Source organism: Fusarium flagelliforme, assembly GCF_020744385.1.
Source record: "Fusarium flagelliforme strain FIESC 12 MPI-CAGE-AA-0113 chromosome Unknown B0J16scaffold_4, whole genome shotgun sequence".
NCBI lineage: Eukaryota > Fungi > Ascomycota > Sordariomycetes > Hypocreales > Nectriaceae > Fusarium > Fusarium flagelliforme.
The window spans coordinates 4,463,675-4,486,153 of NW_025763506.1; the positions used below are offsets into that span (position 1 = coordinate 4,463,675).

The following is a 22,479-nucleotide window of genomic DNA, read 5'->3' on the forward strand; positions in this document are numbered from 1 at the left end:
AGCTATGTCTGGTCTACCTACACTGCTTTGAACGAAGCGCAAAAAGTGAGGTCCTACCCGGGTTCGAACCGGGGTCTTCGGAAGGCTTCTGATGAGTATCAAAATCCGACGTCATTACCACTAAACTATAGGACCGTGTCGTTTTCGATGACTAAGCCCTTGATAGTAGGCTTTATATAGCAAGTTTGCGCGAGTATGATGGTCCGTGTTGAGCGTACCCTGGAGACCTGGTGGAATTACATCTTTCAACTACAGTCAAGCAACAAAACGCGAAGGGATTGCTGGTCTCGGTATTTTATCGTCGTTAGACTCAAGTCTTTTCTACTTTATTGCCTGGCGAATGAAACGGCTAATCTTTCGGTCTGCTTCGGCTCTTACAGTGTAGAATGCTTGTAAACTTGGGGTTCTTCAGACCAGCCACTGGTCGACAAACAAAAGCAGTATATCAGCAGTAAACACATTATGGCTAGACTAGACTGGCAGTTAAAGTAAAATACGCACTATCAATACCTTGCGCCTTGCTGGCCTACATCTTCCGTTTGACAGCGGAGAGTTATTTAGCATAGCTCGCGTGGAGGCGCAAATGATTTCGTAGAAACTCTGCTAATACACATTGAGTTGGACTTAAGCTTATGCTAGAGCAAGGCAATCTTGTAGCGCCACCATGTCATTGCCTGCTGTTCAATGGATGTTGTAACTAACTACAGCCTTAATCACTCTGCTAACCCGCTTTCGTTCTGACGAATGACCTTTAGCTGTATACGCCTGTGGCTATGTGACCTATTATTACTCTCGTTAGACCTGATATCCCCAGATTCAGCCCCAACTGGCTTGCATCTCTCAGCCCAGACAGCAACTGAGCCTCACTTGATCTAAACTATAGCCCTTCCCTATACTTAGGATAGATATATAAATACATTAATATTCACCCCTATTATCCTAAAAGCTATCATTACAAGTCAAAAGCAACCAGTCTCTACTATATACAGTTCAGTTCTAAATACCAACCAACTACACCTAACTCTATCTCCACTCAACGGTTACATCCATCACCATGCTCTTCAAGGCCATCCTCGCTACAGCTATCACAGCTACTTCAGCTGTTGCTGCTCCTCTCGAAGCGCGGGAAGTAACAACAGTAACAGTAACGGCAACAGAATGCCCAGGATCAACAACCACACCAAAACTATTACCGCCATCCGGAACATCATCTTCCTACTTTTCTCCGTCAAATACCTGGCAGTACTCTGTTCATAATGGCGCTATTGCCGCTGCCCCGAGCCTTGTCGAGATCTACAAGAGCACTGGCAACGGCGGCAAGGAACAGTCAGCCCTTGTAACTTTCACCTATCCTGTTGCGGCCAAGGACAAACAGTGTCAGCTGGAGTTCCACCTTCCTGCTGACGCGAGTCCTGCTGGAAGCAAGAAGATCCAGGTGTTCAGCAGTAACAAGCCGGCTTCAGGTCCTACCAGCAGCTGGGCTCCCGGAAATCAGCGCGGTATTCATGTCGGAACCCTGTCAGTTATAACAGGAGGAGCTGCCACTTGGGATTCCGCTCAGAAGCCCTCTCTCGCCTTTAAGACACCTTGCAAGGCACCTGGTACTGTGGAAGCATTTGAGTTTGTGGGAGTCGGTGACTTTGACTCAATTAACTGGAGCCCTTCATCGGGGTATGGACCTCGGATTGTTTATTAGTTAAGCACTGGATAATTGTTAGTATATAGACTTAGTGTTTGTTATGTTTCTTCCAGTATAAGTATATAAAGGCTGCAATATAGTTATTGAATATTGAATTCTATAAGCTTCCTTACCTGCTATACATTGATACTATTACCTATGTATACAGCGTAATAATATATACCTAGATACCTTATCCTATCTAGCGTCTTACGAAGAACGACTTTTAATCTATGCTCTTGATTGGGTGTACTGGACAGACCAGGATGGTACTTGCTACTGCAGATCAGACAGTTGCACTACGTCGTTATTCTAAATTCCTAGAAATACTATAGTGGATAAGACACATCCATTCAAGTTAACTGAGATCTTGGATTGCTATGCTTTACCAAGTTACGGTAAACACACAAACCAAGCCAAGGCGTAATCGCGAAAAGGGCGGTCTTATTGTCTTGAACATCAAAAAGTTCAAGAGCCAATGACGGACTGAGCGAAGCTGCTGCGAGCTGTTAGTGTGTTCTAGCTCATTAGCTGACCGACGATGACATGGGTCGTATTCAGCATCGCATGTTCTAGGAGGCGAAAGTCGGGAAAGAAAGAATAAGCAATTCCTCATTGGCTGAGAATGATGCGTCAGCAGGTATTGACCAATCGAAGCGATGATGATTACCAGTCTTCAGATCCGCAACACTGGAGCTCTAATGAAGTGGGTCAAACTCGTTGAAAGCCATCGAGTACAAATACGACGAGCCGCCGCATTCGAACAGTAAGTAACAGAATCAAGCACTTTACAATCCAATCCACTACTCTCTCAATCTCTCGACCTTTCGAATCATCAAATCTTCCAAACACCAACTTTACAACACTTTAATCCGTCAAAATGGTTGTCAACACTCCCGCTACCTGCTGCCGCTCCGGCGACAACGTTGAGTGCGCCTGTGGTATGTGACATCATCCCCAGCTCCATCGACAAACACCAGACTAACAATTCTCCAGCTCAAAAGGCCACCTGCTCTTGCGGTCAAAAGTCCGCTCTCCAGTGCACATGCGCCAAGGCCCCCGTTGAGAACACCGTCAACGGCCCTCGATGCTCATGCCGTGCTCGTCCCGCTGGCGAGTGCACCTGCGACCGTGCTGCTACCGAGAACGCTACTCCTAGCGGTGCTACATGCGCTTGCGGATCTCGTCCTCAAGGTATGTGGAACTCAGATGTCTTGGGTTTCTGTGTCAACTAACAATTGCGGTTTAGGTGGCTGCACTTGCGAGAAGGCTGCCGATGGTGGCTTTAACCCTGCCAACGAGATCGATTTCACTACCAAGAAATAAATGTCTGGCGAGCGGGTAATGGGCTTTTAGAAATACATGCATTCATGAATTATTGGGACGGCGTTGGGGATTGATGATAACAATCGGTTGGGTTGGGATGGCGAGACAAACGATACCAGAGATACAGAATTGAAGAATACAATTATACATTGTCACTCAATAAGTCCATGCAGAATACCTAGTGATAATAATGACAACTGGATGCAATTGTCGTGGTCCAATCGCGTTTGCAAGCGTCAATAGCCCACGTGGTCATTACGGCTTTGCGCATCTGCATCGTTCTGTTGACGAACAAACAATAAACTCAATAGGGGAACCACCATGAAATTAGCTATTGTCCGTGCTGCGCGGTGTAACGTTCGTCTGCTAACCAACGCGACCGGCCGGTGTGAATCGCGTATCGAATGGAGAAGAATGAAATGAACTGACAGCTGCGATTCACCGCCCTAGCCTTTCGCAGCTGTCATCAGATTTCAATTGCGCTAACTGTTTTTCTGCCGGACAAAACAACCAAAGCTTTCGGGCGGTGACGCAAGGTCCAGGCATCATCCCCCTGTCAAACCCGCAAATGATCACACCCCCAGCGCGGTCAGATCACTCATTGAAGGAAAAAACCCACCCATCGCGCTCCTAAATCAGCTTTTTTTCCAGAGCTTGTTTTTTCATCATCACCTCATCCATCAAACAATCCATCAGATTCCACCAGCCACCTCAGCGCAATCTGATTTCTTGAATCGCTGATTGAACCACCTAAAAGCGCAAACTCTGTTCCTATCCGCGCGCGTCACTTGCACAAAACACAATCACAACACAAACTTACGCGATGGCACCAAGAGCCTCCAGAGCTGCGGCCGTCACCAAGACGGCCACGACCAAGAAGGCGACTACCACTGCCGCTGCTGCGAAGAAGGATGCGAAGCCTACAAAAGCTGCCGCCAAGAAGGCCGAGCCTGCTACAAATGGCAAGAAGCGCACTCGCGCAGAAGAGTCTGAAGTAGAGGAAGAGGAGGAGGAAGAGGCCCCCAAGACCAAGAAGACCAAGACCACAGAACGCGTCGTCAAGCCCGCTGCTAAGCCCTCAGCAAAGGCAAAGGCAGCCACCCAATCCGCTGCGTCCAAGGCCGCCGCTGCCTCTAAGGCCAAGGCCAAGTCTGAAGAGCCTGAGGAGAAGAAGCCCGCTGCCCGAAAGCCCGGTCGTCCTGCTAGCACCACCAAGGCCGAGCCCAAGAAGAAGTCCAGCTTCCCCGGCATTGGAAAGAAGATCAACGATGCCCCTACCAAGATTCTCGATGTTTACGTCTTTGGTGAAGGTTCATCGGGTGAGCTTGGCCTCGGCAGCAAGCGCGTTAACAACAAGAAGCCCATCGACGTCAAGCGACCCCGACTCAATGATAACCTCGCCGCTGCCTCTACCGGCGTTGTTCAGATCTCTTGCGGTGGTATGCACGCTGTTGCGTTGACACACGATAACAAGATCTTGACATGGGGCGTCAATGACCAGGGCGCTCTTGGTCGAGACACCAACTGGGACGGTGGTCTTCGCGATATGGACAAGGCCGAAGACTCCGACTCGGAAGACGAGGACGATACCGGAATCAACCCCAAGGAGAGCACACCGACTGCCGTTTCCGAGGAGCACTTTGCTCCTGGCACTAAGTTCGTTCAGGTCGTTGCTAGTGACAGCGCCAGCTTCACCCTTACCGAGGACGGTCGCGTCTACGGCTGGGGAACTTTCCGATCCAGCGACGGTATTCTTGGCTTCTCAGAGACCATCAAGGTCCAATCCACTCCTCTTCTGATCAAGGACCTCAAGAACATCAAGGCCCTCTCCGCCGGTTCCAACCACATTCTCGCTCTCGACCACAAGGGCAACGTTGTCGCATGGGGTTGCGGTCAGCAGAACCAGCTCGGCCGACGTATCATCGAGCGCAACAAGATGTCTTCTCTCATTCCCCAAGGTGTCGGTCTGCCCCGAGGAAAGATTGCCAAGATTGCTTGTGGTTCATACCACAGCTTTGCCATTGACAAGGAGGGTCAAGTCTATGGTTGGGGTCTTAACAACTTTGGCGAGATTGGTGTCGAGTCAAATGCTGGCGAGGACGACGCTGTTATTCTCCGACCTGCCAAGCTTACATACCTCGACGACTTCAACATTACTGAGATTGACGGTGGCGAGCACCACTCTCTTGCTTGCTCCGACAAGGGCGACCTCTTGACATGGGGACGTGTCGACGGTTACCAAGTCGGTTTCGAGTTTGACAAGCTGTCTGAGGAGAACGCTATCTACGATGAGCGAGGCAACGCCCGTATCCTCTTCAAGCCCACTGTTCAGCCTGGTAAGTTCTATATCCCACCAATCCTTCAATCACAATGCTAACAAATCACAGAAGCCAAGGACATCGTCTCCGTCGCCGCCGGCACCGATAACAACTTCGCCATCGCCTCCGACGGCAAGGTCTACTCCTGGGGCTTCTCCAGCAACTACCAGACCGGCCAAGGCACGATCGACGACATCCACACTCCCACATTGATTGACAACACCGCCATCCGCGGCAAGAAGATCATTGGTGCAGGAGCCGGTGGTCAATACTCCGTCCTCATCGGCGAGGCTGAAGATGCCCCCTCCACAAACGGCGCCAAGACCAACGGCGAGGCTTAAACGAGCAACGAACTGTCACGAAGGATTTGCAAACGGATCTGGAATTTCTCATACTAGCCCCAACTTAATCTCGCTGCTGCAGGGCAGCCCTCTTCTGTACTTCTTTTAGCCCGACGGACCAGACGGGCGGATTCTCACTCTGGCTTCAAAACAAAAAGGGGAATTTTCATGATTAAGGAGGACGCATATTTATTTAGTGCTTTTCGATGCTTGTTTGTGTGGCATATATAGATGGTTACGAATGTCTTTGCATAACTTGAAAACTTGTCTTTTTGAGAGTATTTCTTCTCAACGCTACATCTACACTGCTCCCTTCCTTTTTGATCGTGACGTACAAATGTAATTATTCTAGTACAAAGGGAATCTGTCCCGAATTGCATCCTCCCATCCGTATCTTACCGAACGCCTTGCCTGAGCCTGACATCCATCGTATCTTTGCCGCTGAGGGCGTCATGTACTGCATCGCCGAGTTTGCGAGAAACTCAATCGTGATTGTAGTGGCTGGTGTCGCATTCGACTCCTCTAAGCATTGAGCTTGGCAGCAGCGTTGGCGAAGCTTCCGCTTCCTCGACTGCTGAAAATACCCATAATGCCGAATCCAACGTAGAACAGCGCAAGAGGATAAGCGACAAGTACTCGCATGCGCTTCATCTGTCCCACAGCGCAGAACATTCCACTCGCGCTATAAGTACACCAAACAATAGCCGCCGTAGTAGCAACAATGCCAATAGGCGTATCCATGCGCATGACGATACCGAACAAGCTCGTCGCCACGAGAGGAAGCAGGCAGTATCCCAGCACGCTCGCGCTTCGGGGGTATGTCAACGTCGCGGAGAAGTGGCCACCCTGCTGGCCGTCGTGCGGTTGGGGAGGTGCGGAGGGATCGCTGCTGTATTGAGGGTAACTGTTTTCTGCTTGCGCGTCGGCGCCCGAGGGCGACATGAGCGAGAGGATGACGTGGAGAGAAATGGAGCCTAGGGCTGCGAGGCCGTAGATGTAGCCGAAGTGGACTTGGCCTGAGAAGAGAAGGATGAAGCCGAAGAGGAGGAAGAAGATGAGCGGTCCTGCGAGGTCAGAGTCGTCCATGATATGCGAATCGATTCGTCGAAAGGGGTTCAACACAGCGAGCGTCTATCCAAATCAGCACGTCACCCACAAACAGACACAGAAATACGCACCTTTGCTTGAATATGTCCAAAGTTAACGCCCAGCTCCTCCAGCAAAGGCGGTTCACCATCATACCCCTCCGACGAAAAAGCAGCAACCCAGCCCGTCCTCAAACCACCCTGCTCGCCCATTCTTCCAGAAACGCCCTGCGCTTGGCCAAATGCAGGCTGCGCGCCAAAGTTTTGCGCGGGAGCACCCACGCCGTATCCGCCCGTGCTGGCGAAGCCATAGCCTCCTTGCTGCTGCTGTGGTGTGTTGGTGTACTGGGATGGGAAGAACTCGAGATTTTGGGCGGCAGCGGGGGCGCCGCCTTGCGGGTATTGAGGTTGTTGCGCGGCGTAGTAGTTTGACATTTTGGCGGTTGGTTGAAGGAGGGAGGAGGGAAGGGCGTTTGGTGGTGGTGTTGAAGGTCTTGAGGACAGCTTGTGGTGATGGAGCTTTGGCAGGGGTGTGGCTGGTGGGTTTGACGTCGGTGAATGTGTGGCGGTGCCGGACAGCCACACTTGGGAATGTCAAGGCATCAATACAGTATAACTGCATGAGAAGTTCTTCAAATACGATGATACATTTGGTATACATTCGTGGAGCTGGTAAAGTTGAGATAATTTCATATACGCTCTATGCTCGTTAAGTGTTGTGCCGAGTGCACAACGTAGGTATATGACTGAAAGAATATTTTGGTCCCGAAAGAATTGTTTTACCAACAACAGCCGTTTCAAACACCATCCGTAGATGGATAAGACCTTCTTCGCGGTTTCATGAATGTTCTATACCATCTCTTAATGAATGTGAAGAGAATTCATCCGGAACTTGAAGAAACATCTTGAATCATCGTCATTCGTCGAGGTAAATGCTGAGTACAGGGTAAGCGCAATCACAATCATTTACAAGCCGAGAACAAAGCTCAATGACTTGACAGTCGCGATGTCCGATTGTCAGCTTGCCTTGAAACTGCCAAATATGAGGACGTCATTTTGAATAATCTTTTGAGGATGAGCTTCTTTTTCTCCTAGTCCAGGCTCAAACAACAGTTCCCCGGCCGGGCTGACAATGTCTTCACCAAATGTCACTACCATCTTAGCGTAGCCAACCGTACAAGGATCAAACGGTCCGTCGGCGTCACGTTCCCCGACACCAAGAGCATCTGCCGAACACTTATTCATTTACGCTTATCTTTATCCTTCTGCCTCACAGGGCTATGCCACGGCACCAACAAGAGAGCCCGGACCATTTCTCCTCCCGTTGAGGCATGGTTGAATGAAAAGGACTCTGGGGATGGGTCCTGATAGGGCTATCTTAGCGCTAGCTTGGGGAAGTGATTAAGGTGTAAGCATGGGCGAGATTAATTTATGCGGAGGAGTCGTGATTGACGCCCGTTGATTTTCAGCTCTCTCTGTTGAAGGTTATGATGGAAAGCCATTGCCGTGATTTGAGCGTCGTCTAGTTGTCTAGTCTGAGGTATTGAAGAAATTGAGTCTGGCCAGTAGCATCGACCACTGCCTCATCTGTCCATGGTGAAACCATCAACCTCCAGCTGTCTAGCTTTTGACAACAACATACACGTGGAGAATATTCGGCACGACAAACTGAACAGAACAACCCTTTTGATCACAGTGAAAAGACCTCCAACAAAAGTACCGCCAGAAACATCTCGGATCGCCAAGATACCGACTGGAAGGATCAGCTTCAATTTCAGCACCCCAGCGCTCATCCGCTTCAAAGTAACCCAGTAACATTAAGCTCATATAACCCCACAAATATCTTCAAGGTATCCCTTCCAAATCGAGAGGTCCTTGTCGATCACTTGCACGGGAAACCTTATCCTATGCGAATATTCGTTATCTAAACGCTTATCGTAGTTTGTTTCGACATGGACCACTTGCTCGTAGGATTCACTAACAGCACAGACTCTGATTAGGTAGTTACAGAGTTTGGTCTTTGCTTATTGCACTGCCTAGAATGGATGGCACTTAGAATTGATATAAAACCAGTCTTTATTCACGAGGTATTCTTGTCCTTCAAGCTACTTAGCTCAGTCATTCATTCATTCACTGATTATCTCATCAACTCATTCATTCGTTCAAATTTCACACACTCATCATAATCTAATTTCTATTCCAAGATGAAGTCTGCCGCCGCTCTTCTGGCTCTCGCAGCCGTAGCCAATGCCTCGCCTATCTCCAAGATCTCCAAGAGAGAGGGAGAGGGAGAGTGGCCATGGTCCACCAAGGAATCTCTCTGCCAAAACAAAGCCTGGCTTCTAAGATCAGCCGAAGGAGCCGAGCAGGTCTGGGATGAGACCGGTGCCGGCGATGAGCTCGACAGACAGCTCATGGGTCAATGGGGTATGTCCACAAAGCTTCTTTTACACTGACAGGTGGGTGTCAGAAGAATTGTCCTCTAAGGCTTAGGGCACAGAAATAAAGTAGCCTAAACGCTAGCTTAAGCTCGCATGAGATGACCAAATTATTTCGTCTCTTATGCTCCCAGGGCCAATTCTTCTGATACCATGACGGTTCCTCAACTTCCCTCACTAGACATACACTAACACACATTAACAGAACATCAGAAAAACTGGCTCACCAACATGGAGAACGAAGCCACCGGCGGCGTCAAGGGCAAATTCACCATGGGTGGCTGCGGTGTTATCGGTGGTGAATGCTCCGTCATGGGTATGCATGACTGTGAGGAGCAGTTCGACAGATACGGCACCAAAGCTGATGGCTCCGAGAATCCCATCGGTAAGGTGTCGTACTGGATCTTTCAGGCTGTCAAAGGCATGCAGAATAAGTTTACGATTCTGCGCAACAGACTCGTTGACGAGACCATTGTTACAAACCTCCTCATTGGTGAAATGGTTGAAGCGTTTGGAGGTAATGAGGATAAGACGGAAGAGGTCTTCAAATGGCTCTCTGCCGCGATTGGACTCGGAAGCACAGTTGGAGGTCTGATTCCCGGAGCTGTAAGTTTCTCCCCCGTTCTTTGCCCTGAGACTGTATCACGAACAAACGCTGACTTCAACAGGGAGAGGGTATCTCTACCGGTCTCGACATCATGGGCGGCATCTTCGATATCATCGCCGAGGAAACAAAACCCGAAGAAATCGACCAAGCCACCATCTCCTCCGCCCTAGCCGACCTCTTCACCAAAACCTCCAACCAAATCGACAAGACCATGCGTCTCGCCACCGGCGTCATCGACGAAACAAAAGGTGAAACCATTGAAACCATTGACACACTCCCCGCCGTAAACAAGTACGGCCCCTGGATCCACTATCAAGTCACCCGCTTCTTCAACGGCGGCTGGTTCCTCCTCGACGACACATCCAAGCCCGTCGACGTACTCATCAACTCCATCACCGGCAGCATTAAGCCCAAGATCGCCAACAATGTCATGAAAGCAGCCGGCCTCCGTCTCGTCGCGGATAAACGTATCGCTAACCAGGAAGATTGTGGCTATGCGACTGGTCGTCAGTGGATGAAACTCAAGGATAGCCAGGAGTATTGCTTTTATATCATGCGCTTCAAGCCGGAAGGCATGTATGGTGAGACGTGGACTGAGGCTACGGAGGATGTGTACGTCAATATGGCCAAGTACAACCTTCAGCTGCGGGATCCTTACTACCGTGCTATCGTGGACTGTGCTACCAGTGGACAAGATGGTCTTGATTTAGCGAACCTTGGTTTTAACAACATTCCTGTTTGTTTCTTTGACTTGGAGGCTTACTTCATTGAGCGCAATGATGGGCCGGAGTGTACCTCCAACATGATCAACAAGTCGTGCAATCCTATCAAGACTTCTCCTATCAGTTAGAGAAAGCCTGGGTCTCTTGTATATAATTAGCCATTATCTTCATTCTTTCTAGGTTTCTTTAATCACAGCCTTTATTTGAGTTACAATAATCATTTTGGATATTAAAATTCACGTGAGGACATCAACAAATGAGATGGCGTTGAAGCCTCACTAGTAAGCCTCGTGGGGCTGACTCACATCAATCGAAACCAACTTCAACCTTTCACAACAGCGTTCCATCCCTACGACATACATATCTTCTCCATAATCGTCACCCATGGCGAGTTCAAATAAATCCAACCGTGGCGTGTCCACAGCGAGGGACTTCAACAACACCCTAAGCAGTATCCCCGCCTTTGAAGCCATGCGCTTCACAGCAAATTACGCAAGAATAGCACAGGTGACCCCTCCATCTACCTCTCAATCAGACCTCAACATCTAACTTGAAACAAGGCGGAACTTCAAAATTGTGTCTACCAAGAGCTCATGGTCGCTGTCAAGGAAGCAGCAGACCTCCTGCCAGACACTTTCGACGAGTGGCCAGCTGAGGCGGAAGCGATCAATATGAGGATGGAGGAGAAGTTGAAGGACTTTGATAAACTTGCTGGAGGGTTTAAGAAGTTTGTTGAAAATGCACGGGCAGCTTCCAAAAGCCAGAGGTAACAAGAAGCCTCCAACACAGTCTAATACAGGATGGAAATATTAATTCAAAACATTCCCCTTTCTTTCTACTACCATAAGTAGTTACTGCAGTGTCTAATCTTTTTGGGGCCATATAGCTCTGTTTAGGCTGGCTGAGATGTGCAGCTCGCCACAAGTAACCGCATGTCTCGGCCCGCTCGAGTCTATTGAAGCCATTCTAGACAAATCGGTCCAGGCGTGCTAAACCATGAACTATAATGCAGGATGCAATGGAACCCTTATTGTGTTCGTGTGATCAAAAGTGTTGTTTTATTAAGTACGCATTGCCGGGCATCTTATCACCAGATGTGTCGCTAGCAGACCCCGAGTACTTTTACTTAGCTACCTATAACAATTATAGGAGCTAAGACTGCCTTTTGACGTAGCAGCTTAGATACGCTAACTAACATCGTTACAACCATTCAGGTGTCTCCGATAACCTCCGCGGAGAAAGCCTGAACTATTGTGGTCCAAGACTCCGGCTGGCCTCGTGTTACACCACAGTTTTACAGAACTGACGGCGGCTGTTCGGCCGAGTGTATCTTTCCCCGCCGCATCACGGCGGACGCCTCGACGTGGTCACGGATAGACGGAAAAGCATAGTGTCCACCATATTTCGAAGAATAACATGGACGATATTAATAATCCATAGCTTTAATGATCTACATAAATATATATAATACTAATTAATCGAGATAAGTACATAATTCTAGTAAGAACTACATATCCTTGCCGATTCACTGCATGTATCCAAATATGATCGAAATCAACCCCAAAGCCCTCGGGCTTGTGCTCGGCGCCGTAACTGTCACCTATTACCTCACTCAACAGTTCCGAGATCAGTTACGAGATGTACCAGGCCCTCGTCTGGCCCGTATAAGTAGGCTTTGGTATCTATGGAAAGTCTATCGTGGTAACTTCCACGAAGAAAACATCCGTTTACATAAGAAATACGGTAAATAATCTTGATCCCCTTGCACACACTCTAGCGAGTATCTCTAATAAGAAACGAAACAGGACCCCTCGTAAGGATTGGCCCTAATCTAGTCAGTGCGGACAGTTCAGAGGCTATCAAAGTACTCTATGCGCCCGGATCGAAGTTCCCAAAGGGAGACTGGTATCGCAGCTGGAATGGACCTACAGCTCGACAGTCTTCTCTCTTCGCCCTCTCCGATATTCGAGCACATAGCGACATGCGTAAGAAATACTCGCAGCTTTACTCAATGACGAGTGTAGTTCTGTACGAGGGGCTCGTGGAAAACACTATCAAGCTTTTCAAGGCGCGAATAGATGATTTTGTCACTGGGGAGAAAGTCATGGACGTGCAAAAGTGGATGCAAATGTTTTCATTTGACGCCATCTCACAGTTAACAGTAGTCCCAACTATCGTATCCCAATTTTGTCTACATGCTGACACCTCGGCAGTTTTCAGAACCGATCGGATTCATTGAGACCGGCGACGATATAGGCAACCTCTTAGGGTCACTCGAACAATTCAACGCTCGGATGACGTTTTTCGGTATCTTTCCTAGGATAATCGAGATGCTTTGGAAGGTTATTGGAGATTTTGGAGCAAGCGACTATCTCATAGAGTTCACCGCGCGATCCATTGAGAAGCTTAAAGAAGCACGAGACGATGTACCAGATGGGAACACATCCTTCCTAGGAAAGCTGCTATCTCTTTCGAGTGGTAACCCTGAGAAGTATTCGCCTATGATCGTGTTTGGTGGCCCGGCCATGAATATCTTTGCTGGCTCCGATACAACCAGCATCACTCTTACCGCTATCTTCTATCATCTAATGAAGAAACCTTTTTGTATGGCCAAACTTCAAGAGGAAGTAGACCGTGCGACAACTGAGGGGAACCTCTCTGACCCGCCATCCTTCTCAGAAGCCCAGAAACTCCAGTATCTGCAGGCTGTCATACAGGAAGCACTGCGCATCCATCCAGCTGTAGGACTCCCTATGTTCCGACGTGTCCCAGTGGGGGGTACAACAATCTCAGGCACATTCTTTCCAGAAGGAGTAAGTACGTCTTGTACAAGAGGAAGTTTCAGGCTAACTAGTTTATCAGATTGAGGTGGGTGTCAACCCTTGGGTGGCGCACCACAATCAGTCGGCCTTTGGCCAAGACGCTGGCGAATTCAACCCTGATCGCTGGATCGAAACAGATTCGGCAACACAGAGCATCATGCAGAAATCGTACATTCCCTTTGGCGCAGGTGCGCGGACTTGCATCGGGAAGAATATCAGTCTTTTGGAAATCTCTAAACTCGTGCCGTATCTGGTTCGAAACTACGACTTTCAGGTGGTTACAGACAAATGGGAATCTACCAACAGGTGGTTTGTTAAGCCACACGGCTTCGAAGTCTTAGTCAAGGCGAGAAGCCTGCTGACAGACACCGATGCATCTTAGTCTTAGTACCTGTAGATACGTCTAAGCTAGAAGAAACAGAGACCCTCCCATCATGCGAGACTTACAAATCAAAGACAAATTTTTGGGAAAGTGAACAAGAATGTTTATGAATTGAATTGCATTAACCAACTACACTATTCTTTCTTCATTGCAATACCTACCCAAGCAATCATATCGATAGATGCGTTATCCCTTTGCGCGGGTGTCATCTGCTCCAGAAGGGTACTTCTCCATTTCCGTGTTGCCTCATGAGTGCCATCATGCTGCGGGTTCCAAGACGGTACAGAAAGTGCTTCAGCAATCTCCTCAGCAGTGTCTCTCTGGAATTTTGTTTGCTCCACCTCGACCTGAATATCCTTTTCTTTGAATCCTCCGTGTGTCAACGTTGAGATCAGCTTCTCCTTAGTACCCCACTCGCCATCTGTTGTTCTGCTGGAGCGAGTAGAAGAGACTGTGTCTGCCGCCTTGGCAAGTAGATGAGGAACTCCAGGTTCCTTCCAAGTTGTAAAGATAGCATAACCTCCTAGCTTCAATACTCGAAACACCTCTTTCGTACATCGAATAGGATCGGGTACAAACATGATTCCGAAATTCATGAATACCAAGTCAAAATGATCATCGTGGAAGTCGCTTAGGTCTTGTGCATCTTGGATTTTAGCAGAAGCCCTCGTCCATGATTTTGACTCCGCCTCCTCTTTAAACATCTTGACCATCGTCGGCGAAATGTCCAGACCGACTATGGCTGGGGCCAACAGGTCACCTCGTGCCGCGGCATCTTCCATGATGATGCGAGTGACGTCGCCTCTACCACAGGCCAGATCGAGTACATGGCTATCTTCATTCGGCCGAGGGACATATTTTAAGGCGGCAGAGGCGATGTCGTGGCTGATATGTTGGGAGATTGCGACATAATCAGCTGCCCTGGTCTCGAAGTCGATCGTTGGCATGCTTGAGATGTGCTGTTGGACGGCAATCCGGATGTACGAATATCCGGATAATGACTTGTTTGGTTGTTGATGATATTGAAAGAATATTATGGAGGAAAGGCCCTACAGGTAGGAACGTTGACCAAAAGTCGCCGTTTAAAGAAGTCTCCGCCGGCACGACCGACTATCTACCTAGGCGCCCCAGTCATAGACGTGGATAATGCCACGTCGTGGTCAAATGAGACGCCGAGTGGGATGATCAGCCACTTTATGACAAATCACGAGGTCACTGCTGAAAGGATAGGGCGATTGGATCGCTGTTCTAGGCAGAACTCTAAATGTGTACTCATACAATCGTCCTATCCTGGAATAGTCTGTACTGATGCCTCCACTTCATTTCAACAGATTTACCACGTCGAACTGTCGATTCCGCCGACACTCGGCCGAAGAAAAAATGTGTCTTTGACCTGCAAACCCCAGCCGTCAACGGGCTTTTGTTCTAGCACATGTCTCCAACTGATCCTCCTTACTCCGCCGAGCAGAAAACGACCATGGTCCGAGACGACACCACTGCAGTCTCATCTAACCCGGACTGGGACTCACCAGAACCCAAGCGAAGGAAAGTTCGCAAAGGAACACGAAGTTGTTGGCAATGCAAGCGGCGGAAGATTAAGTGCAACTTCCGCTCGGAGTCTGATGCAGTATGCGTTGGATGTCGCCAGCGTGGGACCAATTGCGTGAGCCAGGAGTACGATGAGTATGAGATAAGCACAGTGTCGAAGGGTGGAGATGTGGGCCAGCGGCTTGAGAGAATGGAAGCCATGATGGAGATGTTTGCGAGCAGAATATTTTCGCCGCGGGAGGCAGGTAGCAGAGATGTCGGCCAGCTCAGTCTCGTTACTCCACCATCTCAACACACCACCCCAATACGGCAAGATTCTCCCTCATCGGCAGTAAGTGCCCAAAGAGATGGCACAATTTGAGCGTACTGATCATCTAATAGGACATAATTGTCACCACCGAGTCTCTCAGGCGCCCGAGCAGCCCAAGTGGCCTTCATAGTCTACCAGTAGCTCCAGAGAGCAACAAACACGAACAGCTGTCGTCAATACTCTTTGCCTCAATTCCTTCTAAAGACGACGTCGAAATTATGGTGACATCGGCCCAGGAACGCCCGTGTCATTTGGTCATGTGGCTACCATACGACCAAGTCTTCAATCACGATCTGTCGTGGATCAAGGGTTCCGCGGACTACCCTTCCCCAGACACTCATCCTACCTTAATTGGCCTCCGAATGTTATCTTGGGCTATTTTTCTCCAACACATGCATCCATTTTACAATCCGGCTCTCACCAACCTCAGCCAGGACTGGCATGTGCTAAAAGATCGACTCTCAAGCCTCGCTATTACGCATGTATCCAGCAACGACGAGCTGGTTGGAACACTTGAAGGCTTGCAGTGCGTTCTGCTCGAGGCGCTCTTTCACATCAACAACCGCAATCTTCGACGAGCTTGGATAGTATTTCGACGCGCATTTACTATTTGTCAGACGCTGGGCATACATAAAGACCAGCAAACACCCGTCAAGAAGCTCGATCCCGTAAATATGGCTAGTACAAAGCACATATGGCTCCGTGTTCTGTATTACAACTGTCACCTTTCGCTTATCCTTGACCTGCCTTTCGCGGGCTTGGGTACTAATATGAACTTAGGCGAGGCCATCAGCAGCGAAAACCCAGTGGACAAACTGGAGAGATCGCATGTGACTATCGCCAAGAAACTATTGGAACAAAATGAGTGGCGGGGTTCGGATGTCCAAGCCTCTTGGGACCTTGTATGGCAGATCGACTTGGAACTACAAGCCACGGCCAAAAGTATTCCATCTTGGTGGTGGCCGATGCCGGAGATGCCGATAGGCAATGTGGATCGACTGTTCAAAGACACTGCGCGCATCCTCAGTCACATATTTCACTATAACCTACTGATTCAGCTACATCTTCCATTCGTTCTCCGGTCATGCCCACAAGACCCAAAATTCGAGTACAGCCGCAACACCTGTGTTAATGCCTCCCGAGAGCTACTTATCCGGTTCATTTCTTTCCGGAGCGTCAACGTCGTGGCCTTTAGCTGCCGAGGGGTAGATTATCTTGCTTTCACAGCAAGCATGATGCTGCTCTTGGCACATTTAGAAGCTCACAAACACAACTCGGGAATATTCCTGGGACACCAAAGGTCAAGCGACCGGGGAATGGTAGAGAAGGTAATTGAGTGTCTTGAAGAGGTACATCGTCAGAATCACGATTCGATGTCAACTCAAAGCGCCCAGGTGTTACGACAGCTCTTGGATAAAGAATCTGATGGGACGGATGCACGTAGTGGTACTCAAGAGGCGGCGAATAAAACTGCTGACATCGTCTTTTCTATGCCGCATTATGGGACTATTCGAATCTCAGCAGATGGCGTCTCACGAGGGTTTCCAATGTCAGTTGGCGAAGCTATGGGACAACCTTTGCCTGACACTTCGGGACAGAGTGGGCTCGATATAAACCCCACTGAGCTGGCTGGGTTGCTCTCAGGATCATTTGAGAATACCGGACAAGGGATGTTCGAAGGCGTGGATGTGGCCTTCTTCGATAATCTACTGAGGGGTGTCGACTTCTCCGCGATGGATAATGTTAATTCTGGAGGTCTCGGAAGGCTCGATGTCACCAATGGCGAGCCGAATCAGTCTCATTCAATCTAGTATGGCCAGAGGCGTGCACCTTGGCTTAGACAGGTCAACTGGGCTAAAACGGGTCGCTTGATATACGCGATTTACTCACAATATACTCTGTCTCTTACGTAGGTATTCGTGTCGAACATAGTTGCATACTGCGAACGCTTAATTTAAGGCATCGCTTCTACTCATAAAGATTGCAGTATATGTTGTTCGGTAAGCTGATTGTCACTGAGAGCTCAATTCCAGTTAACCCAAATATCACCTCATACGAGAGAATACCAAGCGCCATGCCATCCTCCACCCATAGAAAACCCTCACTCCGTAGCTGAGGAACATTGTCTTTATAAATTGGTAATTGTACATACATATGGAATCTCATCTTCAGGTAGCCAAGTCTCTGAATTGTTTTGTGCAGCAGCCGTAGATTGAAGTCAAAGTGAACCACAACTGGAACGTTCAAAGACCGCCACCACCCACGGAATTAGACTTGACCTTGAGTCTCTCCCATTGCGCAAACGGAGCAATGAGAACCGCCATTCCAGTAGCGGCTATCATAAGAGCAAAAGTGATCTTGACTCCCCTCATGTAACCAGCGAGAATACCAGGCAATTCGTCCGCGTCAAATGTCTTGCGGAGTTGGGTTGCGCCGGTCATCGCTACCAACTCTGGATCAATTCCCGGGGCTGAAGTCGCGAGTGTCTTCTTCATGACGTTGACAAAGGCGGATTGAGCGGCGGATTGTAAGAAGGCACCCCCTAGGTTTTGGAAAACTGCGAGTTATGTATGAGCTGAAAGTGTCGGGGTTTTAATGCTGTTGGAGGTTTCTGTACTCACAAAGGACAGTAGCCGTCACTTCGGCAACGTCTTGCTCCGAGCTCGATGACTGAACAACAGTGACTGGGACTTGATACGCCATGCCCCAGCCTAATCCAGCGAGAATCTGGTATCCAATCCATTTTCCAGAACTTGTGCCGATGTCGAGAGTGTAGATAAGACTAGTGCCGATAAGTGCTATCATGGATGAGCCCACCATGATAGGCGTGGCTATCCCTGTAGTTGAGATGATTGATCCCGATAGCAGGGCGGTGACGATGAGGGCAATAATCAGAGGGAGATTTCGAACGCCCGACTCGATAGCGCTCGCACCTGAGATGCTCTGGAAATAAATTGGCAGGTAATATATCGATACGATGAAGGAGCCTGCAAAGAAGAAGGCAAATGCAGAGGATACAAGAACTGTTCGTTGTTTCAGGACCCAGCCTTGGAGCATAGCCCGCTCCCCATAGAGCCACTCCCAGGCGATGAATGTTCCGGTGATAAGGACAAACCCAGCCAGGAGGCCAATCACGATTGAAGAGTCCCAATCATATTTCTGACCTCCGTACTCCATAGAGAGGATGAAAGATACCACAGACCCCATAAGAAGCATCACTCCCACAGGGTCCAAGCACGCAATCTTTTCAGTAAGAGCTGCCTCAACCGGCTTTGCTGCTCGTGGGGCGTGAAAGAAAGCTATAATAATAAAGCAAGATATAGCTCCAATTGGGAGGTTGATAGAAAAGCACCAACGCCAAGTAACCTTATCTGAGAATACACCACCAATAAGAGGTCCGATGACTGAAGCAACACCATATGCGACGCCGATAAGGCCGATCAAAAGAGGTCTCTTTTGGGGACTAGCCGAGAAAGCTGCGATAATATAGGCACCTGTAAGAACACCAGCGCCGCCAACACCAGCAATGGCCCGACCAACGATGAGGACCTCAGCATTGGGCGCCACTCCGCAAAGGAGAGAGCCTATTTCAAAGATAACAACAGTCAAAAGGAAGCATGTCTTGAGAGGGAAGTATTTGAATGCTCGTCCCCACATCGGCTGGAAGCCTCCATACGCTAGCAAGAAAGCTGAGCCATACCACGAGACTTTGTCGAGACCTTTGAACTCGTCTGTGATCTTCGGGATGGCGGTAGCGATGATAGTCTGGTATGATCGTTAGTCGATGTTTCTCGAGAAAGAGTGCCTTGGATTCTGGTGAAAGGCTTACAATATCAAGGGAGACTAGAAATATGCTGAGAAGTAAGGCAATGATTATCGACACGAGGTGAAACCCATGAGGGTACTCCTCCACTTGAACTTCTTCCATGTCCCCCTGAAAGCCAGTCTCTTCGGGGCCGTAGGTTCGCGAAGCCAAACCTGAAAGGCCCTCCGCGAGTGGACGCTCTTTGGAGGGGAGTGAGGTGTTGTCTTTTGACCTTCCACGGGGCTTGTCGAGTTCGAAACGCATAATGATTGAGTAAGAAAGAGAAATATGGCGATAAGGAACTTGTTGAACCTATGATTTAAAGTTGTGTTTCTTTGCTAAAAGTGACTGAGGTGTCCCGAGGCATAGACCCTTTTAAAGAACATTTCAGACCTGAGCCAAAGAAACACACTGAAATCAAGCCTTGAAGCATCTTTGTGATTACAGAGCGAATATTCGCTCTATACAATTATCAGAGGATTGAGTCCATACTCTTCTGGAGATCGACATGTCCGTATATTCTCCGCCGACCTGTCGGCCGAACCGAAGTATCCATCCGCGGTGCAGTACGAGGCATTTCACCGAAGCGCGGCGGAGGAAACAGGTTAGGTACCGAGCGTATTGACTTGCCGAGCAGGACTACATGTATTTAAGAAAGCACGCCTCTGCACTGCATTGAGAAGACAATTTCATATTGAACAAATCTAAAATTCATAATGGCTCCCGTTATCAAGAATGTTGCAATTGCTGGGGTTCGTCACAAGCCGCCCATCACACAAAAACTTCCCAGCAGTACTAACTTAACATGAACAGACAGGCGGAAATGTCGGTGCTCCGGCCCTGAAGCAGCTGGTCCAGGCAGGCTTTAATGTCCTTGTCCTTATCCGCACACCCAAGCCACGCGACGATCTACCCGCGGGCGCAACCGCCAAGACAGTTGACTTCAGCTCAGTCGAATCTCTTACAAACGCACTCCAAGGACAAGATGCTATCGTTGATGCGACCAGTACCCCAGGAACCACCGAGATCTCTAAGCGTCTTATCGATGCTGCTGTCGCTGCTGGGGTCTATCGAATCATCCCCCCGGAATTCAGCGGTGACCCGAACCAAGCAGCTACTCGGGCACTACCACCTTTTGCCCCCAAAGCTGAGGTTTACGAGTATCTAAAAGAGAAGACGAAAGGTACCAAGACTACCTGGACTACCATCTCAAACCAGGCTTTCCTCGACTGGTGCATGCGCTACGCTGTTATGAACATCGACATCAAGAAGAAGAAAGTCATTAAGATGTATGATGGGAATTATGTGATGGAATGGACACTCTTGGAATCCGTCGCTAAAGCTATTGTTGGAGCCCTCAAGAAGCCGGCGGAGACGGAGAACCTTAACTGTTACATCCACAGCATCAAGAAGAGCCAGAACCAGATGGTCGAACTGGCCAAGGACGCTCTCGGTGCTGACGGGTGGCAGATCGAGCAAGGCGATCTTAAGAAGGCGTTCGTGGATGCCATAGAAGCTCTTCAAAACGGCAAGTTTGACATGCAAGCTTTTACCGACATGATTCGGTATGGCGCTGTGTCACCTGAGTTTGCCAAACCGTTTCCCGAAGACCATAATGAGCTCCTGGGTGTGCCAACAATGAGCGATGAGGAGCTCAAGGACATGTTTAAACAGATCGCTTCAGAATAGGAATATAAATAGAAGAATGATATATATTGAGAGAATTATTGACTTAAGTAACGTTGAATTAAAGTTATGAAACCCACGTATCATTAGGTTACTCGGGGTTTGCTAGTGACACATCTGGTGATAAGATGCCCGGCAATGCGTACTTAATAAAACGGCACTTTTGATCACACAAACTGTCATTTGACAGTTATCCTTTCTGATGAACCTTATCCTCAACAAGGTCCGAACCAGTGTCATTAGGTTAAATATACACTAACATAATGTATATTATCCCGTGGACTGTTATAAGCCTCCACCTTCGTCTCTGGCCCTATACTTTTGTAGGTCTGAAGTAAGCTGAGAACTTTTCTCTGTCGTTCCTCGAAGCTGGGAATAATGGCTTTCATATGAAAATTTGGATAGTGAACATAACGAAGGGACTCTAGGATACCATCAGTCCACTTAGAGGCAGAGAGCCCCACCTTTACATCCTTCTTGTCCTTGTCAAACACCTCTTCATTAATCTGGTCCCTGTTCATGACGTCGTTACGATACTTCTTAAATTTCTTCTGAACAGGATGTGTGACACCAGATAGAATGCTCTGTCTGTTCGGTTCAACAATGTTCTCGACCGCGAATGTCAAGCTGAAGTTGGAGGCGGGATCATAAGCGCCTTTTGGTCCCATATCTTTGACATCGTGAGGAGCAGTTGGAATCCTAGTAGAGATCAATATGGATCAGTACTTCAAGATTACTTGGTATGAAACTGACCCTTGTAGGTTAATGCTCTGTGGCCAGGTGGAAAAGAACTCCTTGATCAGATCTTCTGTAGATTTCAGTTCAATCAGAGCAGTGGTGGGCTTTTCATCAGGTGCAAACTGGTTTCCAATGTCTGGAACCTGGCCTTCAGCCTCTATCACGTTATCCTTGGCCTTGAGTAGCCTTTGATTGGAACTTTCGGTGATCATATAGTCCGGAAAGGGATTAAACATCCTACCCTTATTGAAGCAATTATCATCGAAACCACCAGAAGCTTCGGCGTTGTAGTTGTCACTAGGGTCTTTTGATGGATACTTCTTCAGAGGATTTGTGTTATTGTTCATCCTGTTGATCTGATCTGTAGGCATTGAGAGACCACACTTTCAAAAAAAAACCTTAAATAGATATTCAGAAAATGAAGGCCGATGGGTTACTAGGATAGCAAGGAGGATTGGAATCTTTGTAGAAGTTTTGATCATCATGCTAAGGAGCTGGAGGTTATTTTATCTGTACCGGTGGAATTTCAAGTAATTCTATACTGATACTATACTTTCGCTTGAGTGTAGACTGTAGAAGAGACACTAGTCCAATTGGAGGAGCTGGGCATGTTGTCTCAAACCCTGCCAATATTCCAGGACTCTCCGAGACATTTGATCAGACCATTCTCCAC

The 22,479-nt window shown here is 48.5% G+C and overlaps 12 protein-coding genes and 1 non-coding gene across 13 annotated transcripts; 8 read left to right on the forward strand and 5 right to left on the reverse strand.

Annotated features, from left to right (window-relative positions):
* Nucleotides 1-48: 48 nt before the first annotated feature.
* On the reverse strand, nt 49-135 carry B0J16DRAFT_t146. Its single transcript has one exon. It is a non-coding gene; the product is annotated as a tRNA-Gln (tRNA).
* Nucleotides 136-1,054: 919 nt separating this feature from the next.
* B0J16DRAFT_399925 (uncharacterized protein) lies at nt 1,055-1,696 on the forward strand (the record flags this gene model as incomplete). The annotated part of the gene is made up of 1 exon (XM_046132474.1): nt 1,055-1,696. One exon carries the CDS (start codon nt 1,055-1,057, stop codon nt 1,694-1,696), a length of 642 nt encoding a protein of 213 aa, XP_045983677.1.
* A 688-nt stretch (nt 1,697-2,384) lies between these two features.
* Nucleotides 2,385-3,170, forward strand: B0J16DRAFT_343152 (uncharacterized protein). The gene is made up of 3 exons (XM_046127981.1): nt 2,385-2,619; nt 2,675-2,872; nt 2,928-3,170. The coding sequence occupies exons 1-3, from the start codon at nt 2,559-2,561 to the stop codon at nt 3,002-3,004; spliced, it is 336 nt and encodes a 111-aa protein (XP_045983678.1). The 5' UTR covers nt 2,385-2,558; the 3' UTR covers nt 3,005-3,170.
* Nucleotides 3,171-3,388: 218 nt separating this feature from the next.
* Nucleotides 3,389-5,911, forward strand: B0J16DRAFT_305665 (regulator of chromosome condensation 1/beta-lactamase-inhibitor protein II). Its single transcript, XM_046124752.1, has 2 exons — nt 3,389-5,340; nt 5,392-5,911. The coding sequence occupies exons 1-2, from the start codon at nt 3,828-3,830 to the stop codon at nt 5,661-5,663; spliced, it is 1,785 nt and encodes a 594-aa protein (XP_045983679.1). The 5' UTR covers nt 3,389-3,827; the 3' UTR covers nt 5,664-5,911.
* On the reverse strand, nt 5,912-7,255 carry B0J16DRAFT_343155 (putative Golgi membrane protein). Its single transcript, XM_046127982.1, has 2 exons — nt 6,842-7,255; nt 5,912-6,794 (listed from the first exon to the last, which is right to left on the reverse strand). The coding sequence occupies exons 1-2, from the start codon at nt 7,181-7,183 to the stop codon at nt 6,186-6,188; spliced, it is 951 nt and encodes a 316-aa protein (XP_045983680.1). The 5' UTR covers nt 7,184-7,255; the 3' UTR covers nt 5,912-6,185.
* Nucleotides 7,256-8,952: 1,697 nt separating this feature from the next.
* B0J16DRAFT_385093 (uncharacterized protein) lies at nt 8,953-10,643 on the forward strand (the record flags this gene model as incomplete). The annotated part of the gene is made up of 3 exons (XM_046131476.1): nt 8,953-9,175; nt 9,392-9,792; nt 9,855-10,643. The coding sequence occupies 3 exons, from the start codon at nt 8,953-8,955 to the stop codon at nt 10,641-10,643; spliced, it is 1,413 nt and encodes a 470-aa protein (XP_045983681.1).
* Nucleotides 10,644-10,846: 203 nt separating this feature from the next.
* B0J16DRAFT_343156 (uncharacterized protein) lies at nt 10,847-11,354 on the forward strand. Its single transcript, XM_046127983.1, has 2 exons — nt 10,847-11,022; nt 11,076-11,354. Exons 1-2 carry the CDS (start codon nt 10,900-10,902, stop codon nt 11,283-11,285), a joined length of 333 nt encoding a protein of 110 aa, XP_045983682.1. The 5' UTR covers nt 10,847-10,899; the 3' UTR covers nt 11,286-11,354.
* A 705-nt stretch (nt 11,355-12,059) lies between these two features.
* B0J16DRAFT_356133 (cytochrome P450 oxidoreductase) lies at nt 12,060-13,719 on the forward strand (the record flags this gene model as incomplete). Its single annotated transcript, XM_046129455.1, has 4 exons — nt 12,060-12,258; nt 12,321-12,676; nt 12,729-13,328; nt 13,378-13,719. 4 exons carry the CDS (start codon nt 12,060-12,062, stop codon nt 13,717-13,719), a joined length of 1,497 nt encoding a protein of 498 aa, XP_045983683.1.
* Nucleotides 13,720-13,822: 103 nt separating this feature from the next.
* Nucleotides 13,823-14,861, reverse strand: B0J16DRAFT_343157 (S-adenosyl-L-methionine-dependent methyltransferase). Its single transcript, XM_046127984.1, has one exon. It carries the CDS (start codon nt 14,664-14,666, stop codon nt 13,854-13,856), a length of 813 nt encoding a protein of 270 aa, XP_045983684.1. The 5' UTR covers nt 14,667-14,861; the 3' UTR covers nt 13,823-13,853.
* Nucleotides 14,862-15,036: 175 nt separating this feature from the next.
* B0J16DRAFT_343158 (uncharacterized protein) lies at nt 15,037-17,480 on the forward strand. Its single transcript, XM_046127985.1, has 2 exons — nt 15,037-15,598; nt 15,649-17,480. Exons 1-2 carry the CDS (start codon nt 15,152-15,154, stop codon nt 17,386-17,388), a joined length of 2,187 nt encoding a protein of 728 aa, XP_045983685.1. The 5' UTR covers nt 15,037-15,151; the 3' UTR covers nt 17,389-17,480.
* A 333-nt stretch (nt 17,481-17,813) lies between these two features.
* Nucleotides 17,814-19,646, reverse strand: B0J16DRAFT_399928 (major facilitator superfamily transporter; the record flags this gene model as incomplete). The annotated part of the gene is made up of 3 exons (XM_046132475.1): nt 17,814-18,134; nt 18,199-19,342; nt 19,407-19,646. The coding sequence occupies 3 exons, from the start codon at nt 19,644-19,646 to the stop codon at nt 17,821-17,823; spliced, it is 1,698 nt and encodes a 565-aa protein (XP_045983686.1). The 3' UTR covers nt 17,814-17,820.
* A 452-nt stretch (nt 19,647-20,098) lies between these two features.
* Nucleotides 20,099-21,071, forward strand: B0J16DRAFT_399934 (uncharacterized protein; the record flags this gene model as incomplete). Its single annotated transcript, XM_046132476.1, has 2 exons — nt 20,099-20,134; nt 20,196-21,071. 2 exons carry the CDS (start codon nt 20,099-20,101, stop codon nt 21,069-21,071), a joined length of 912 nt encoding a protein of 303 aa, XP_045983687.1.
* A 282-nt stretch (nt 21,072-21,353) lies between these two features.
* Nucleotides 21,354-22,177, reverse strand: B0J16DRAFT_320815 (uncharacterized protein; the record flags this gene model as incomplete). Its single annotated transcript, XM_046125596.1, has 3 exons — nt 21,354-21,437; nt 21,533-21,767; nt 21,822-22,177. The coding sequence occupies 3 exons, from the start codon at nt 22,175-22,177 to the stop codon at nt 21,354-21,356; spliced, it is 675 nt and encodes a 224-aa protein (XP_045983688.1).
* Nucleotides 22,178-22,479: the final 302 nt, after the last annotated feature.

Excerpts from the sequence above, each read along its gene's own strand:
- B0J16DRAFT_343157 (XM_046127984.1), bottom strand. The coding sequence starts at position 14,666 with ATGCCAACGATCGACTTCGAGACCAGGGCAGCTGATTATGTCGCAATC.
- B0J16DRAFT_343152 (XM_046127981.1), top strand. The coding sequence starts at position 2,559 with ATGGTTGTCAACACTCCCGCTACCTGCTGCCGCTCCGGCGACAACGTT. Across the intron at positions 2,620-2,674 it reads CAACGTTGAGTGCGCCTGTG|CTCAAAAGGCCACCTGCTCT; the intron begins GTATGTGACATC and ends ACAATTCTCCAG. Across the intron at positions 2,873-2,927 it reads TTGCGGATCTCGTCCTCAAG|GTGGCTGCACTTGCGAGAAG; the intron begins GTATGTGGAACT and ends ATTGCGGTTTAG.
- B0J16DRAFT_343155 (XM_046127982.1), bottom strand. The coding sequence starts at position 7,183 with ATGTCAAACTACTACGCCGCGCAACAACCTCAATACCCGCAAGGCGGC. Across the intron at positions 6,795-6,841 it reads TTGGACATATTCAAGCAAAG|ACGCTCGCTGTGTTGAACCC; the intron begins GTGCGTATTTCT and ends TGATTTGGATAG.
- B0J16DRAFT_305665 (XM_046124752.1), top strand. The coding sequence starts at position 3,828 with ATGGCACCAAGAGCCTCCAGAGCTGCGGCCGTCACCAAGACGGCCACG. Across the intron at positions 5,341-5,391 it reads CAAGCCCACTGTTCAGCCTG|AAGCCAAGGACATCGTCTCC; the intron begins GTAAGTTCTATA and ends AACAAATCACAG.
- B0J16DRAFT_343158 (XM_046127985.1), top strand. The coding sequence starts at position 15,152 with ATGTCTCCAACTGATCCTCCTTACTCCGCCGAGCAGAAAACGACCATG. Across the intron at positions 15,599-15,648 it reads AAGATTCTCCCTCATCGGCA|GACATAATTGTCACCACCGA; the intron begins GTAAGTGCCCAA and ends ATCATCTAATAG.
- B0J16DRAFT_343156 (XM_046127983.1), top strand. The coding sequence starts at position 10,900 with ATGGCGAGTTCAAATAAATCCAACCGTGGCGTGTCCACAGCGAGGGAC. Across the intron at positions 11,023-11,075 it reads ATTACGCAAGAATAGCACAG|GCGGAACTTCAAAATTGTGT; the intron begins GTGACCCCTCCA and ends ACTTGAAACAAG.